The 15,459-nt window shown below is 41.6% G+C and overlaps 2 protein-coding genes across 3 annotated transcripts in view; both read left to right on the forward strand.

The window, feature by feature from the left end:
• The first annotated feature begins 7 nt into the window (after positions 1-7).
• Positions 8-9,251, forward strand: CCDC115 (coiled-coil domain containing 115). Of its 2 annotated transcripts, none has more exons than XM_040324251.1 (6): positions 8-86; positions 1,246-1,423; positions 3,052-3,155; positions 5,182-5,288; positions 6,959-7,120; positions 8,673-9,251. In XM_040324251.1, the coding sequence occupies exons 2-6, from the start codon at positions 1,250-1,252 to the stop codon at positions 8,789-8,791; spliced, it is 666 nt and encodes a 221-aa protein (XP_040180185.1). In that variant the 5' UTR covers positions 8-86; positions 1,246-1,249; the 3' UTR covers positions 8,792-9,251. The 2 variants fall into 2 exon arrangements, with proteins under 2 accessions (XP_040180185.1, XP_040180184.1); XM_040324250.1 differs by lacking the exon at positions 8-86 and adding an exon at positions 143-165.
• Positions 9,252-11,952: 2,701 nt separating this feature from the next.
• Positions 11,953-15,459, forward strand: part of LOC120913907 (rho guanine nucleotide exchange factor 3-like) — a 47,050-nt gene continuing 43,543 nt past the window's right edge. Inside the window, exon 1 of the mRNA XM_040324248.1 lies at positions 11,953-12,610. Coding sequence (XP_040180182.1) covers positions 12,537-12,610 — 74 coding nt within the window. The 5' untranslated portion in view covers positions 11,953-12,536. The remainder of the gene's footprint in view (positions 12,611-15,459) is intronic.

Here is a 15,459-nt window from a genome sequence, read left to right on the forward strand (position 1 = left end):
GCGGCAGGAAGTGACCCGATAGCGGATTTCAGTTCCGGGGCAGCAAAGTCACATGAGAAGTTCAGGTCATACGATAGAGCAGGAGGGTGAGTGATGTGTGGCCGGTGTATTGCGGGTCAGAGAGGTTTTGTGAGCTCGCCTTGAATCTCCAGGGGCCGTCAGGAGGTCCTTGGAAATCTCTACCACTAACAATGGGCTTCAGCAATTCTGTTGTCTTATTTTGCCATAATACTGCAACCGAATGTGTCTTTAGTTTCAGATAGTTTTCTAGTCAGGTTTTTATTTCTCTCTGTGACCCCCTTCTGAGAGATTTCTCTGCACTTACTGTCCCTGACAGTAATAAAAACACTGGGAAGTTCCAACCCTTCCTTGTGTCTGTGTCACCATTGGAGAACTTCCTTCCTGTCCTGAAAAGGGGAAATCTCCCCAACATGGACACACATTACATTAAGAACATGAACAGGGGCTCTAACCCCTTCCTGCTCCATCCAATAATATACCTAAAAGCTCTGACTGGTGTTTAGATAACTTCCTAAAAATGCAAATTGCTTGGCTGCTATGCTGACTCCCCCTTGGACTTTCTGAAACCCCTTTTGGGTAAAGTTCCACTTTAAGGTCTCCTGACCTGCTCCTTATTAACAAATGGCACTTTTTTGGGGGAAGGATACCTGGTTTTGACAGGTACCCACTGCCACTTTGATCCAAGATGTTGTTCTCCTCCCCCTCCCTGAAAACTGCAGGACCGTTCACAATGCTCAGTTAGCTGTCAGCTTTGAAGCCGCAAGCTGTGCCCGCTGTTCAGATGCCGTCTGTGACTAAAGACCAGCGGAACAAAGGACACAGGTGAGTACAGCACTGGATCCTGGGACAGGTAAGTGTTTATTAAGTCAACAGCTACAGTCTTTGTGGCTGCTGATTTTTTTAGAAGTTGATTGGAGCTCCTATTTAAGTATGCAGATCACTTGAGAAAAGTCAGAACTTCTTATCTACACTTTTTTTTTTCGTTCGTCGATTCAGAGTATTGACCTGGAGGGTCATGCTGCCATTTCAGAAGCAGGATAGGAAAGGCAGTCTGGGTGTTTCTGTTGACAAAGCAACTTGTACAAGCAAATTCAAAGTGTGTATGGCTACCGTTGGAGATTTAAAGGCACTGCAATGTTATGTTTCACCTTGTTTTTCTGGTTCCTTATTTTGGGAAAAAACTGGATAGCACTGGATCTTCACCCTGTGCTCTGCTTGTTACAGAAACATGAGCATTGCTTTGTTACATCTGGATTGCACAGCCCAGAACAAAATGGCACCAGCTACAAAAGAGACTCTCACTGAGGTGAATGAGAGGCTGGATCAGCTGCTTCTCCAACTAATGGATGACCTGGAGGTCCTGAAGGAGAAAAGAGAAAACCTCAACAGCCTCATAGAGAAGGTATGTGTTCTGTATTATCTCAGGTCTGAAAATGGCTCCAATTTAGTGTTGGTGTTTTTTTTTCAGGGAAGTCACACTTTTATAATTGTGCACAATCCAAGGGCACTCCAGTTCAAAGGCTCATTCACACCATCTGAGCTTGCATGCCCCCCCCCCCCCTCCAAGCACAAATGCTCTGTTCACAAACTCCACCTCCCAACACAAATTATGTTCTACCTGCTTACTAAAGGAGTAGTGTCCACAGAAGACAGGGAGAGAAACCTGGGAGGAGGTGAGGGCTGTGTGCTCCCCCCCCCATCCCCCCATCCCCCCATCGCTATACAGGAGCTAATACAGAATTGCTCAGATTCAACTGTACAAGGTTTTTAATTGCCTCCCCGCCACCCACAGGTCTTGCTGCCTGGACAGGAACAGTGTGGGGAGCATATATGGGGTGGTACCGTAATTAAACCCTGTACATTTTAGATGCAAGAGTGATCCTGTGCATTGACAGGAGAAAGAACACAGGCCACCCCTCCTCCTAGTTCCCTCCTCCTCTCTGCTGCTGTCTGTACCATTGCTGACAAAACAGAAAGCCGTGTGGGCCCTCTGACATTTCCTTGGCAACCAACAATGTCATTGGCTCGTAGAATCCATGTGGGTGGCCCACACAGCTTTCTGTTTTGTCAGCAATTATACAGATAGCAGCAGGGAGGAGGAGAGAACTGGGAGGAGATGTGGGCTGTGTTCTCTCTCCTCCCTGTGCACAGGATGGCACTGAGATCAAGCTGTTGCCATGGCACCCTAGTAGTAAAACACTACTCTAATCTGTTCAAAGTATTATCCATCTAACTGAGACCACTCATGATCCACAACAGGACCAAAATGGTATCACCTGCATAGGAGCCAGTCACATTTCAAAGGCATGGAATGTCTCATTCCTGAAAGATATATCAAGCCCCCCATCGAATTGATCTGATAAATACAATTTAAAGCATTCTTTAGTCTAGTTAAGTCCTTTCCACTTACAGTAGAAGTTTTTTAACTGCCAAGGGAGACTGGCGGCTGCATGTTGATGTCTGAGCTCATATCTGAAATCATTTGTGTGATTGACTTGTTTGGTGATTGAGTAGCCCAGCTCCTATCTGTCTAGTTCTAATGGTATCTACAGCCATTTTACATGTTTGTATTCGTGTAGGTAAGAGTTAGGCCTTCGGTTTTTATTGATGTCTTCACTGGTGAGGTTCATCAGTTTCCTCCCAGTGACCATTGTCATTGAGACAGTAAGCGAGTAGAAAATCTGGAATTTTGAGTTGAGGCAAAATCCTTAAATAGGTGTCGGCTGCCTGAGATGAGATTTTATTTTGAAGGAATATCCCCCCGCTTCTTGTGTCTTAAGGCAGGAAATAAGGGGAAATCGCCCCCAATGGGACAACAGAAAAGGGGATTTAAAACCGTTTTGATGTGCTTTACCAACCAGTCCATTTTGGCTTTGATTTCAGATAAAGGCTCAAACCTCCTTATAAAAGACAATAAGCATATGTGTGTAAAATCACAGAACTGCTTCCTGTGTAAAACGAGGGGAAGCTATGCAACAAAATGCTTGCATTTTATATATGGGTCACTTTTTTTGTTTATTTTTTTTCCAGGGGTGGTTCTACCTTTCTCAGTCACGATATTCAATGGGGAATAAATTTGTATCTTCTCTGCAATATAAACAAGACATGGTTCCCTCAGTCTGTGTCCAGGGCAGGTAAGTTGTGAGCAACATGCTTAATTTAAATACAATGTGTATCTCTCTGAAAACTTGTCAGGTCCTTTTGTTCTCCTGAACGTTATTATCTGCAAAAATGATGTACACTATAGAATGACCTTATGGCCCACGTTTTTTTTTTTTTTTTTTTTTTTTTTTTTTTTAATTAAAGTAGAACTGTAAGCAATTTTTAATTTTTTTTTTCATTTTTGGATAGAGTAAGGGAGGGTTAACCCCTGTCAGTTAATTTTTTTTTTTTATTATTATTATTTATCTCTGCCTAATTAGGGTGTTTTTTTTTTTACACCCTTACTTTCTGACCCACCAAAACAGGACATGAGGGAAATCCATGCAAATTAAGGGAGTTCCTTGGGGGCCAATTGGAATATATTCCCTCTATTACTTTTCTGGGGACAACCCGCAAATTTCTTTTACTTTCACTTTCAATGATAATGGTAAATGGGACAAATAGAATGAATCTCCCTAACAGGAGAACAGGCAGCAATAAAAACACAAGTAATCCCTCTTCACTCTGTCCAAAACTTGTTGGCTGTTTCACTCTTGTCAAGAGGAAAATAGCATAGCTCATTGCAGCCAATCAGAATTGTAGTTTAATTTTCACTCTTTAAAATAAAGAAGTGAATGTTTGGTAAGCATACATGCTTTACACCTGCAGCATTTGCACAAAAGTTTTAAATTGCATCGTGTTACAACGTATGGAGATGAGTTACTATGCCTTTGCAGTGTGATTTAAGATAAGTCCTCCTTTCTCAACATGTTACATCTGTATTTGGGGTGTAACATGTTCAGCTACCAGTAACAAGAAAACACACACACACACACAACCCTCCTATTATTTCCTAGGGGAGTTAGTGCAGTCATGGACCCAAACTTAATTTGTGGAGTGAAGTTTCACATTAAGAATGTTTTAACAGGAGTCTAGCTCACATTAAAGTAAAATCGTTTTTGCACTCCCTGCTGCTCTGATCCGTTATCAAAAATAAAGAAAACGCACTCTCTGTAAACTAAGTTGCTCTTGTTGAAGCTTACCCAGGCTGAGGACTCTTCCTGCCCCTGTGTGACAGTACTGGGCAAATCGCATAGCTTCTGCACAGTCATAGGCTATACAGCATGCATCAATATTATTATTATTATAATATATATATATGTGGTTAAAATCCATACCAGACCTAAAGGGCCTGGTAATTGAATTTGGGGGGACCCCCATGTATTTTTTTTTTCAAATGACTTTTCTCTGCATTGCCAGGAGCCGACAATTCATTATAGCTGCGAGTACTTCTAAATTACTTTTTTTCCCTTCAGAAATTACATTTTGTGCACGGACAGTTTTAAGCACGGCAAACAAGCGCTACTTTACAGGCATACTATACACCCCCCAGATACGAAATTTAAAGGAATATTTAACCTTTATTGTTTCACTTTAAGCATTATTAAAATCACTGCTCCTGAAAGACGTTTTTAAAACTTTTTTTTTTTTTGCATTGATGCATGTCCCCTGGGGCAGGACCCGGGTCCCCAAACACTTTTTGTGACAATGGCTTGCATATAAGCCTTTGAAATTAACACTTTCGATTTTTCATGTTCGCGTCCCATAGACTTTAATGGCGTTCAGATGTTAGAACAAATGTATTGCCTGTTCGCATGTTCTGATGCAAACCGAACTGGGGAGTGTTCGGCTCATCCCTACTCTTGAGGGCGGAATGCTGCCACAAGTAAGCAAACATTTTTAAATATGTTGCTGGTGAGGAATGTATTAATATGAACATTTTGCTTTGCTTGGATATAGTTAACATGGTTGGTAAGGTTCATCCAGTTCAATGTGTATGTGTTCATGTTGCTACCATTTTTCATATCCCTGTATATTGCGCTTGCTAAGATGTCCATCTCGGTTTTTTTTTTTTTTTTTTTTTTTTTTTAAATTGGCATGGGCAAAGAACAAGTTACCTTGATTATTTCCATGTACTGTGTATGACGTATCCCTTTTCATATACATCTTGTGATTTAGCATCTCGGAGGAGGGTGTGACAGTGTTTCATGTTGGGAATGTTGAGTCAGAAAAGGGGGAGCCTGAGGAAACTCAAGAGGTCGAGACAATCGGGGCAGTGGATCAAGGTAATTTTAAGTATGTATACATATATTTTATGTATACTCTCTAGTAAATTGTAAATATTTTGTTAATGTTCTTATTTAAGCTCCCAGATCCCCTCCGTTCTTCTTCTTCTGAGCCTGATTCGATCCAGTGATGTGCATGAGCTCAGCTGTCGCTCTTCTCTTTGGACAGATTGATAGCAGCAGAAGCCATTGACTCCTGCTGCTGTCAATCAAAAGCTCTGACACAGGGGGCGGGCAGAGTCCCGCTGTCTGTGTTAATGGTGTCATGGAAAGTGGCTTTCCATGGGGGCACCCTTCCTTACCCATGAAATGGATACAGCGCCCAGAGGCGATTCAGTTTGCATGCGTTGCGCTTTACAAGTCTCTCTCACTCACCCGATGAAGTGGGGCCTGGAGCGCTGGTGGGGGACTTCAGAAGATTGGGGCTGCTCTGTGCAAAACCATTGCACAGAGCAGGTAAGTATAGACATGTTTTGTTTTATTATTATTATTATTATTATTATTATATATATTTTTTTTTAAATAACGTTTACAGCCACTTTAAATGCTACCGTGTTTGCTCGGGAAGACCATTCACTAGGATAGAAAGCGATAGGAAATCAAAATGTTAGTTGTCCCCAGAACATGTGACGGCTCTCTAAGGACCAGTTCACACCATAAGCACTCAAGTGTGGTGTGTGTGGGGTTTTTTTTTTTTCTTTCTTTTTTTTTTCTGCATGGAAAGTAGAGGGTGTTCCAGTTCCAGGAAAAAAAAGGTAGAACATGCTCCATTTTTCCCACACTGGACTTTACTGGAACGCAGTAAAATGCATCACAAACTCATGAAAAAATGCACTGGTCCCCAGTACAGTAAAAAAAAAAATCACCCAGAAACGCATCAAAACTGTGTTTAAAAAAAGAAAAAAACGTGCATGTAGAAACACATCTGGGAACAGATCTACAGTATGTTTTTGTGGTGTGAACCAGCCCTAAGAGGTGATTTCCACTCACTTCCTCTGAGACAGTAATTGAGAGCTCCCCCCAGGGAGCCATGGACAGCAGTAAAAATCTTACAATGGATCTAACCCATTCCCTGTTCAATGCTTAAACGATTTGAAGCTGTACTTAGTCTCTAACTGCAGAAGACTTGTGTAATTTGGGCCTTGATGGAAGCAACTTTTGTCCAACTTATGCCGCATATGTTTCAGGGTAGTGACCTGCTGAAAAGGTTTAGCTACACTGGCCCTGAATTAGTATGTGGCGGGGGGACGACGACTATTGTTAGAGTTTAAAATGCAGTAAAACAACTGTGAATTAGCTCCGAGACTCATCCTGTCAACTGGTCTTTATAATTTTCACCCTGGCATTCATCTTGTGGTTAGTCTGCTCTCTAATTCAACTCCTTTTTACCCTTTTTCCTCCAAGCCTGTGAATTAACATCCATCGTGTGTACAATTTGCGGCAATACCCTGTCTGAACACAAGGGAGCTTTATGTACTGAAGCATAGGAGCTGCAGTGGACAGAACTAGGTGTCTGAAAGCTGCATCGCACATACAAACTATGTACAAATGGATTATGAGAAAACACGCTAACTTTGTTACTGTATTTCCTGGATACTATTGGTATTTCAATGTATTAAACTTTTTTGTAAAACGAAAAAAAAAATTAAATTATTTTTATTCCTTTCCAGTGCTGAGACACCGAGGCCACAAGTCAACCACAGAGACTCCTAAACACCTAAAGACGGAAGGAAATGAGAAACAGAGGCCGCCACCTAATAATGACCCATTGCGCTGGTTTGGTGTTCTCGTTCCTCAGAGCTTGCGCCAAGCACAAAATACTTTCCGCCAGGGTGAGTATATTTACAGCATACCTGTAGCCAAACTTAAAGCTGAGCTCCAGGCTGCTAATACAAATAGCTAAAATTCATATCCAAAACAGTTTTGCAGAGCAAAGAATTTTTAGTTCTTTCAGGCAATCTTGTTATTTATGTACTCCTAACAGACGGCACAGCCAGGTTGGTGTTCTCACTTTTTTCTTGCTCCATTAAATCAATACAGCTTGGTCAAGGATCCACTCTGACCCGTGAAGGGATATTGAGGAAGCATCAGCTCACTGACAAGCTTATCTATCTTCTCTCTTCCTGTCCGAAAGCTTTTGTTTTTTGAAGGACCGTATTATACAGTGCAGTAAAGTCATCTGCCTTAAAGTGGCGTCCTTTTCTTAGTCTGTTGATAATATAAAGACCGTCTAAAGTGGATCTTTCACTAGGTTTACAAGTCTGGCAAGGCATTTCATATAGTTTTTTTTATGCTGTGGCACTAGTCACCATGTCAGACTGTGCAGTCAGTATCTTTTTACTAAAGTGACAAGAAAATAAACCACCCACATGGTGTAATGCACTGGTCTCCAAACTGCGGCCCATGGGCTGGATGTGGCCCTTTGCCTTTATCTGAGGCACCATTCCATCCTTAAACATCAATGATGGGGCACCATTCCTCACTAAATGCCAACGATAGAGCACCATTTTTCCCCGCTGATACCAACAATAGGTCACTATTCCTACCAATGAGGGGGCACTGTATACTTTGATGCCAGGAGTTTTGCTAATCCCACTGCCCCCCTAAAGCCTGAAGCACAGTTAACTGGCCCTTTTGTTTAGAAAGTTTGAAGACCCCTTGTTATGGGTTCAGTTAACAGCTTAACCAAATCTAAGTGCAAAAGGTGTTTTAAATAGAGTAGATAATGGTTTAAACCCCTGGTTTGTACATTAGGAAGCAATTGAACCTATCTGTTGTTTTGTTTTGTTTTTTTGGGGGGAGATTTCTTTTCACTTGCTGTCCTGGAAACACAAACAGGAAGTGAGGGGAAATTTCCTCTTGCCTCTCAACTGGATCAGCAGGCTCCATTGAAATTGCTCCCTTCACCTCCTATGACAGCAACAACTTTATATTTTGGTTTACCCATCACTTTCTCTCATTGTGAAAATACAGTTGTCAGGAGAACAAAGAGTGTGAGAAATAGGAACTCAACAGGGCTTCTAATCAATTTCCAATTTATCCAACAATAACAAAATAATCATTGTGTGAACATTTCATGGTTATGTGGTAAAAAGGTTTTTAAACCGTTAACGACCATTAATGAGATTACAATACACTGATCTCATGTACTATATGTATGAAAAGTGCTCTTTCAGAAGTGTTGAAATTATCTGAAATGTTTCCATGTGCTGCTCAATTTTATATACTGCATATTTTTTTTTTAGTCCATTCCTTCTATATTTCATACAAGAATGAAATGAGCAGCAGACAGCCATGTGAACTGGTTTTATATGATTTAGTGGAGAGGATAAAGGTCCGGCTTTGAGCCAAGTCAGCTCTCATCTCCTATACTGTCTTCTCCAGGTATCCTCCTGACTGCTGAAGTTGCCTCTCTACAAAGCGGCATCGATGAGACCCGCAAACAGTACCGAGAATTACTGACTGACAAACACCGGCTACAATCTCAGTCGGTTTGTGGATAAACTTTTTCCTTCAATAAGATTTAAAGGGTAACTCCGCTTTTAAGAAGAAAAAAAGCATATATGAAATAATGATCTAGCATATACAACTGCGATACAAGTCGTATTGTAATTGAAGGTTATTAAAAATAACCTTTTTCAATCTGCAGCTGCTGTAATTTTCTGCAAATGTAATGCAATATGGCTACCTGGAGATATTCTGTATACAGAACGCCCTCACAGAAATATAATTTCTTGCTTGTGTGATTGGCTCACTGATTGTCCCAGAAGGTCTACACTAAGTCAAGATTTTTGGCATCCCCCTTCAACAAAAATGTAATTTTCGGTAAGATATTCCCAATAAGAAATCGCATCTAAAGGGATGCAACCCCTGTAGTTTTCCTCATTAGAGCTCTACAACTGCAGCAGCCAGCTGATAATTATGAAACCACTCCCTTAAGACTCACTCAGAACATGGGCACTGTTGTCAGTGCCCATGTTCTGAGTGAGTCTTAAGGGAGTGGTTTCATAATTACTGACGCACAGATTTCTTCAGAATAACAGAAAGTAGTATTCTGCAACAATGTTTGTTAAAATCCTTGTAATGTACGTAGATCACCCAAAGGGGAATGTGGTTTTATTATTTTTTATTTATTTTTTCCTGGAGTTGCGCTTTAAAGGTCGGTTCACCAAAAACCTGATATTTCAGCTCCGACTGGCCAATTTTGGACTGAATCGAAAGATGCAGCTATGGGATGTTGGCATATAAGCACAAGCATGAGGGCGCCTCCATCTGAGTGTATGCTTCTGTTGATGAACGTAAAATCAATGCACTCACGGAATATTGGAAAGGAAATTTAATGAATTGAATTGGCACTATATGCAAAACTTTTTTTTTTTTTTTTTTTTTTTTGCTGGAGTAAGAAGGGTTATAACTTTATTTTCATTTAGTTTTATCTTTTTTTTTTATTTTTATTTTTTTAACAAATTTGTCTGAATTTCCATTTTTCCTGGAAATGTTTGATCCCCAACCTTTGCATTACAACTGGTGCCTCTCCGCTCCCTCTAATGTTGTTCTACCTGGATCCTCTATTCTGGATCTGAAATCCTTCCTGCATCACACACTTCTCATAAGAGCGAGACCAATTATTCAATTGATTAGTATTGTTAAATGTCTAAATGTTTGAGTTCTTTTAGAGCTCCAATTTGGATCTCTCTCATATGTTAAGTGCGAGTGTAGCTCATCTAGAAACTACTGCTGTATAATTTATGTGCATATTATAATTATTTTTTTCACTGTCTATACATTTTTAATATATGTGTGCTTGTTTGTTCACATTAAAACGTGTATTATGCCAATGCCCATCCCTGGTTATTTCAGTGTCGGCCATATTATTTTCATATAGCACCTGCAAGTCCAGTGTAAGGAAACATTTATTCACAAACAAAACACTGATGACAGAGCCTGCAAGAAGCATACCCAAACTTCCTATAGTTCCTCCCATGTGACCTTAGACAGACAGCTGTCGGCAAACTTTTTTTTTTTTTTTCTTAGAATGATGGATATATAAAGTGATATACTGTAACTCAACCTCATGTTTTAAAGACACATAAACTGGAGGAAATACTTTCAAAACAACTGTTTTGGGGAAAACCACCATTTTCTATGGTTTTCATCGTTGTGTGTGTGTGTGTGTGTTTTTTCATTTTTTTTTGCTCAGCTTAGCTATTGCTTTAGAGCAATTACATTCTGGTGGGACATAGAGTTTACTTGTCTGAAATAAGAACTGTATTACTAATGACAATCAGAATCTCAAATTCTTCCCTTTTTTTTTTTTTTTTTTTTTTTGTTTCCTCATTGCTTAGATCAGTTGCAACACACACAATGGGGTTTATTTACTAAAGGCAAATTCGCTTTGCACTACAAGTGCACTCACTGTAGATCCGAGGGGGACATGCAAGGAAAATAAACAGCATTTTTGCTTGTACATGATTGGATGATAAAATCGGCAGAGCTTCCCCTGATTTCAGATCTTCCTCTCAGATTTACAGTGACTGCACTTGTGGTGCAGAGTGGATTTGCCTTTAGTAAATCAACCCCTATGTGCTGTTAAAATGTGCAAACCTACGCAACCTAATTAAAGCTGATCTCCAGGCTAATAGAGAAAACACAAATTGTACTACTTCTTGCAAGTGGAGATGGACTAATCGCGCCCCTGTTTGGTTTGCAGCAGAACTCCTGAACAGAGAACCCTATTAAAGTCTATGGGAACCAAACATGAAAAATCTATTATATGCAAGTAATTGGCAATAAAAAGGATATGGGGTCTGGGTACAGCCCTGGGGGACATGTATCGATGGAAAAAAAAAAAAAAAAAACTTTAAATTAATACACATACTTATATCTGTACTCTAGTTAGTGGTGCCCGCTATGGGCAGTTGCATTCCCTTAAAACCCACCTGTGCTTTCAAATTAATCATCAATTTATAGAACATACAAAGCCTGTGTTCAGCTGGTGCAGAAACTTGGCAGATAGACAAATGCCAGGAAACCACACTACTTTTAAATGTTTCCTGGCTACTGAACTATGCTGTAGATTTGCCTGGAGCTGTCATTAGAAGGGGCAGATCCACCCAAAACTGATATTTGAAATAATACTGTTGGTTTATCACCCACAAGCCTCTTGCCTCTCTCAGCAATAGTGGCAGTACGATTTCCTTACTAGAGATTAAATTCCTTTAGTTATTGTGGCTACTTTGATTAAGGGCCCATTTACACTGATCAGTTTTTTTTTTTTTCTGTTATGCTATTTTAGGCTTTATAAAGTGGAAGATGCATTAACAATGTATCCCTTTTAAATCCTTTGGAACTCTTCACACCATTGCACTGTGGGCATGGTGTGTTTTCAGAAGTTATGCATGCTTAAAAAAAACAAAAATGCTCCTCCCTATTAAAATGAATAAAAAAAAATACATAACAAAAATGCACCGTGGTTTTCGAGTCCTTGAGAAGTACTGCTATTGAGTCCAAGGATGGGGCACTATTCCTCATATTGACACCAACGATAGGGCACTATTCTCCTCCCAATACCATAGATGCACTATTTACTAGCCAGGACAAGTTCTACTTGCACTGACCAAAGTTTGATATGGAACAGAAACATTGATATGGAACAGAAAATATTCAGGCTGGAGAATAAATATGGGTGCTGGCTTATCTTGAATAAAACATTAGAGATTGCTGCACAAAATGTGTATCTTTTTTTTTTTCCGTGAATATACAGTACGTCATCCAGGGGTGTTGGATACTACCAGCCATTTTTTGACCGATTTTATGGCTGACATGCCATTAAAATGAAAATTGTATTTTTCAGTGAGCTGATTCTTTAACGTAACCACCCACAAAGTTGCTAAACCATGGCATACTGTATGTGAGTATTGCTTCTCTTTAATTATTTTCACAAGACATCTCCAGGACAATTCATCATAAAATATGACACAATTCTGTGATGCAACTTGTAGTCGAGAAGCATTTCTTTTCACTCGAGAAGTAATGCTCAGAAGCTGACCACAGAGAGCCGAGGTAACAAGCCAGGAAGTGATGTCGTTTATCATATCGAACCATGACAGCTACCTATGACAGGAAGCCACAGCCACAGGGAGGAAACGAGCGAACAGCTTCAGAAGAGCCGAGGGGACACGGCATTCAAGATGAATCTTGATCTTTGAAGCCAACACTCACTATGAAGACCAGGAGCAACCAATTTTAATGGCACCTGCAGTGAAAACCATGGACGGAGGTGAAAAGCCCCATGAATTCCTTGAGGAGGATGGCGAAGTTTGGTATGACAGATTTTGGGGATAATTGAGATTTAGCATGACCTACTTTATACACAGAACACATTTCCTTTTATTTAAAGTCTCTGCTGGATGCTGATGTTTTTACTCCTGATCCATGTTTAGTTTCAGTTCAATGTGATGACTTCTTCTAAATCTAAATTTTGCTTTTTTGAGTGGATGTGCAAGCCAGTAGTCAGAATGGCAGCTTCCATCAAAGCCTTCTCACAAATGTATTTTGCATTAGGGGTGATTTTGCTTTTTAAAGGTCAGTAAAACACAAAAATCTAATTACGTTATGGAAATACTAATAACACTGAGTTCTACTCCTGCACAGATAATGAGGTATTTGTTATTTAATGTTACTTCATAGTACAGTCCATCATTCTATTGATGCGTTCAGTTGCCATTATTGGCTAAACATGGTTTAAAAGGGACGGTTGGGGCTGTTCTGTGATTACTGATATACATGGAAAGCCAACACACAGCATGGGAAAAACGGAAAATTGTATACTCACCTTTCCGTAATTTTCCTTTCCTGACGCATCTTCATGGCAGCACACACTGGGTTGTGACTCCGCCCCCACAACCTGACAGGATTGGTTAGCTATAAATTTGAAGGGGAGACGCCCCGCACCATTCTCTGTATATATCATCATAAAACAATAGGGCGGGCATCTGTGTGCTGCCATGAAGATGCGTCAGGAAAGGAAAATTACGGAAAGGTGAGTATACAATTTTCCGTTTTCCTGACGCATTCATGGCAGCACACACTGGGAAATAACTCGCCAGTCGGGAGGGTGCAAGAAAACAGTAATATTTATTCTCTATAGCGCTGAGGAATTGGCTCTAAGAACAGATCTGCCAAAGTCGACGGTAGCCAGGAGAGCAGAATCCACTCTGTAGTGAGAAATTAAGATGTGTTGGGAAGACCAAGTTGCTGCTCTGCCTATGGCTTCCGGTGAAATCCCGCAATATGCTGCCCAAGAAGTGGCCACTGCCCCTGTCGAATGAGCCCTAATGCTCTTTAGGAGTCGTAAGTTGCTGGATGGAATAGGTCTCCGCGATAGCACTAACAACCAAGAGGTAATGGTACGGGAGGTAGCTGGCTGACCTCGTCTGCTCCCGTGTGGGATAATTAAGACAGAATCCGTCTTCCTGAGATGTAGCTGTGAAGTAACTGGAGATGGTAGGTTTGACATCCTAGGCATGGGACTCGCCCCTCTCATTAGTAAAAGATGGAAGGACGATGTCCTGGTTATAATGAAAGGAGGAAGTTACCCTTGGATAAAAATGGTCTGAGGGCTTCAGAACCACTCTGTCAGGGGAGAACACTAAATAGGGGTTCCGTAGCCATAAGTGCTTGTATCTCCGACGTCCTCTTAGCTGAGGTGATCGCAATACGGGAAGCCATCTTCAGAGCTAGGTTCCACGGTGAGACTAAGTTGAATGGAGAAAAGGGTGGATTGGACAGGGCCTCGAGTACTATACAGAGATCCCCTGTTGGAAAGGCTGGCCTCCTAGGTGGTCTGATCTTACGCAGGCCCTGAGGAACAGAGTGACCGGATGATGAAGAGCCCATCTAGTACCCGTCATGGCTGAAAGGGCGGATACTTGCACCTTCAGGGTACCCGGGCCCTTGTTAAGCCCTGACTGAAGAAATTCAAGAATTTGAGATGGGATTCCAATCTCTTTGCTGCGACGACACAAACCTCTCCCAGATCCTAGTATAGGTGACATCAGTGGAGCTCCCTAGAGCTTGTAATAAGGTTGATATTACCTCCTGAGAGTATCCTAGTTCCCCATACCTAGCCCTCTCAACTTCCAAGCTGGCAAATGCAGCTTCTCTGGGCTGGATGGAAGAATTGTCTCTGATGTATGAGATCCCAGGTTACTGGAAGATGTATTGGAGGCCGCGTACCTAGTTGTAGCAGGGTCGTAAACCATGGCCTCCTCGGTCGGAACGGTATTGGTACAATAACCGTGGCTGAGGACCTCCGAAGTCGGGACAGGAATCTTGTAATCCGAGAAGTTGGAAGAAAAATGTACCCCAGCTCGAAGCTCCATGGAAGAGCTAGGCAGTTTGTCCCTTCGGCTGATGGAAAGTGGGCTCTGGACAGGAACCTCTGACACTTGTAGTTCTTTGGCGTGGCCGCTAGGTCGACTTCTGGTATTCCACAAGTTTTCGTAAGAATGGAGAATACCTGTTGGTTCAGGGACCATTCGTTGTTTGAAAGTGTCTCTCGGCTTAGGTAGTTGGCCAACGAATTCTGTGTTGCCGGGACGTACACTGCCCATAGATCTAACAGGTGCACTTGTGCCCTTTCCAATATGGGCAAACTTCCTCTTGAAGCGTGCGACTCCTGATGCCCCCCTGTATCTGGATACATGACACTGCTACTTGTTGTCCATCCTGATCAGGACATTCTTCCCCTCTAGAAGAGGCGCAACGGCCAGGAGAGCCTGAAAGGCTGCTCTGAGCTCTAAAATATTTGACACTATGCCCTGAGCCCCAAAGTGCCACTGTCCTTGGGCTACTTGGTCTAGATAGTGTGGACCCCATCCCCCCTGGCTGGCATCCGATGTTACTACTTCTGGACTTGGGGGAACTATTGGAATGGACTCCCTGAGGTTGGACGGGTGTGTCCACCACCATACTAATTGCTTTACCCAGTTCGCGATGTGAATGGTTTGGAGTATTGACGTTCCATTCCACTGCCTGAGAAAGGAGTTCTGTAAGACTTGCATGTGTCACAGGGGCCACTGTATCAAAGGTATGGATGCTGACATGGACCCCCGGGTACTGAGGCAGGCTCTGACAGTAGACGTCTGGATGATAGCAGATTCTGTACCTT

The sequence above is a fragment of the Rana temporaria genome, chromosome 9 (genome assembly GCF_905171775.1).
Source record: "Rana temporaria chromosome 9, aRanTem1.1, whole genome shotgun sequence".
NCBI classification, from domain to species: domain Eukaryota; kingdom Metazoa; phylum Chordata; class Amphibia; order Anura; family Ranidae; genus Rana; species Rana temporaria.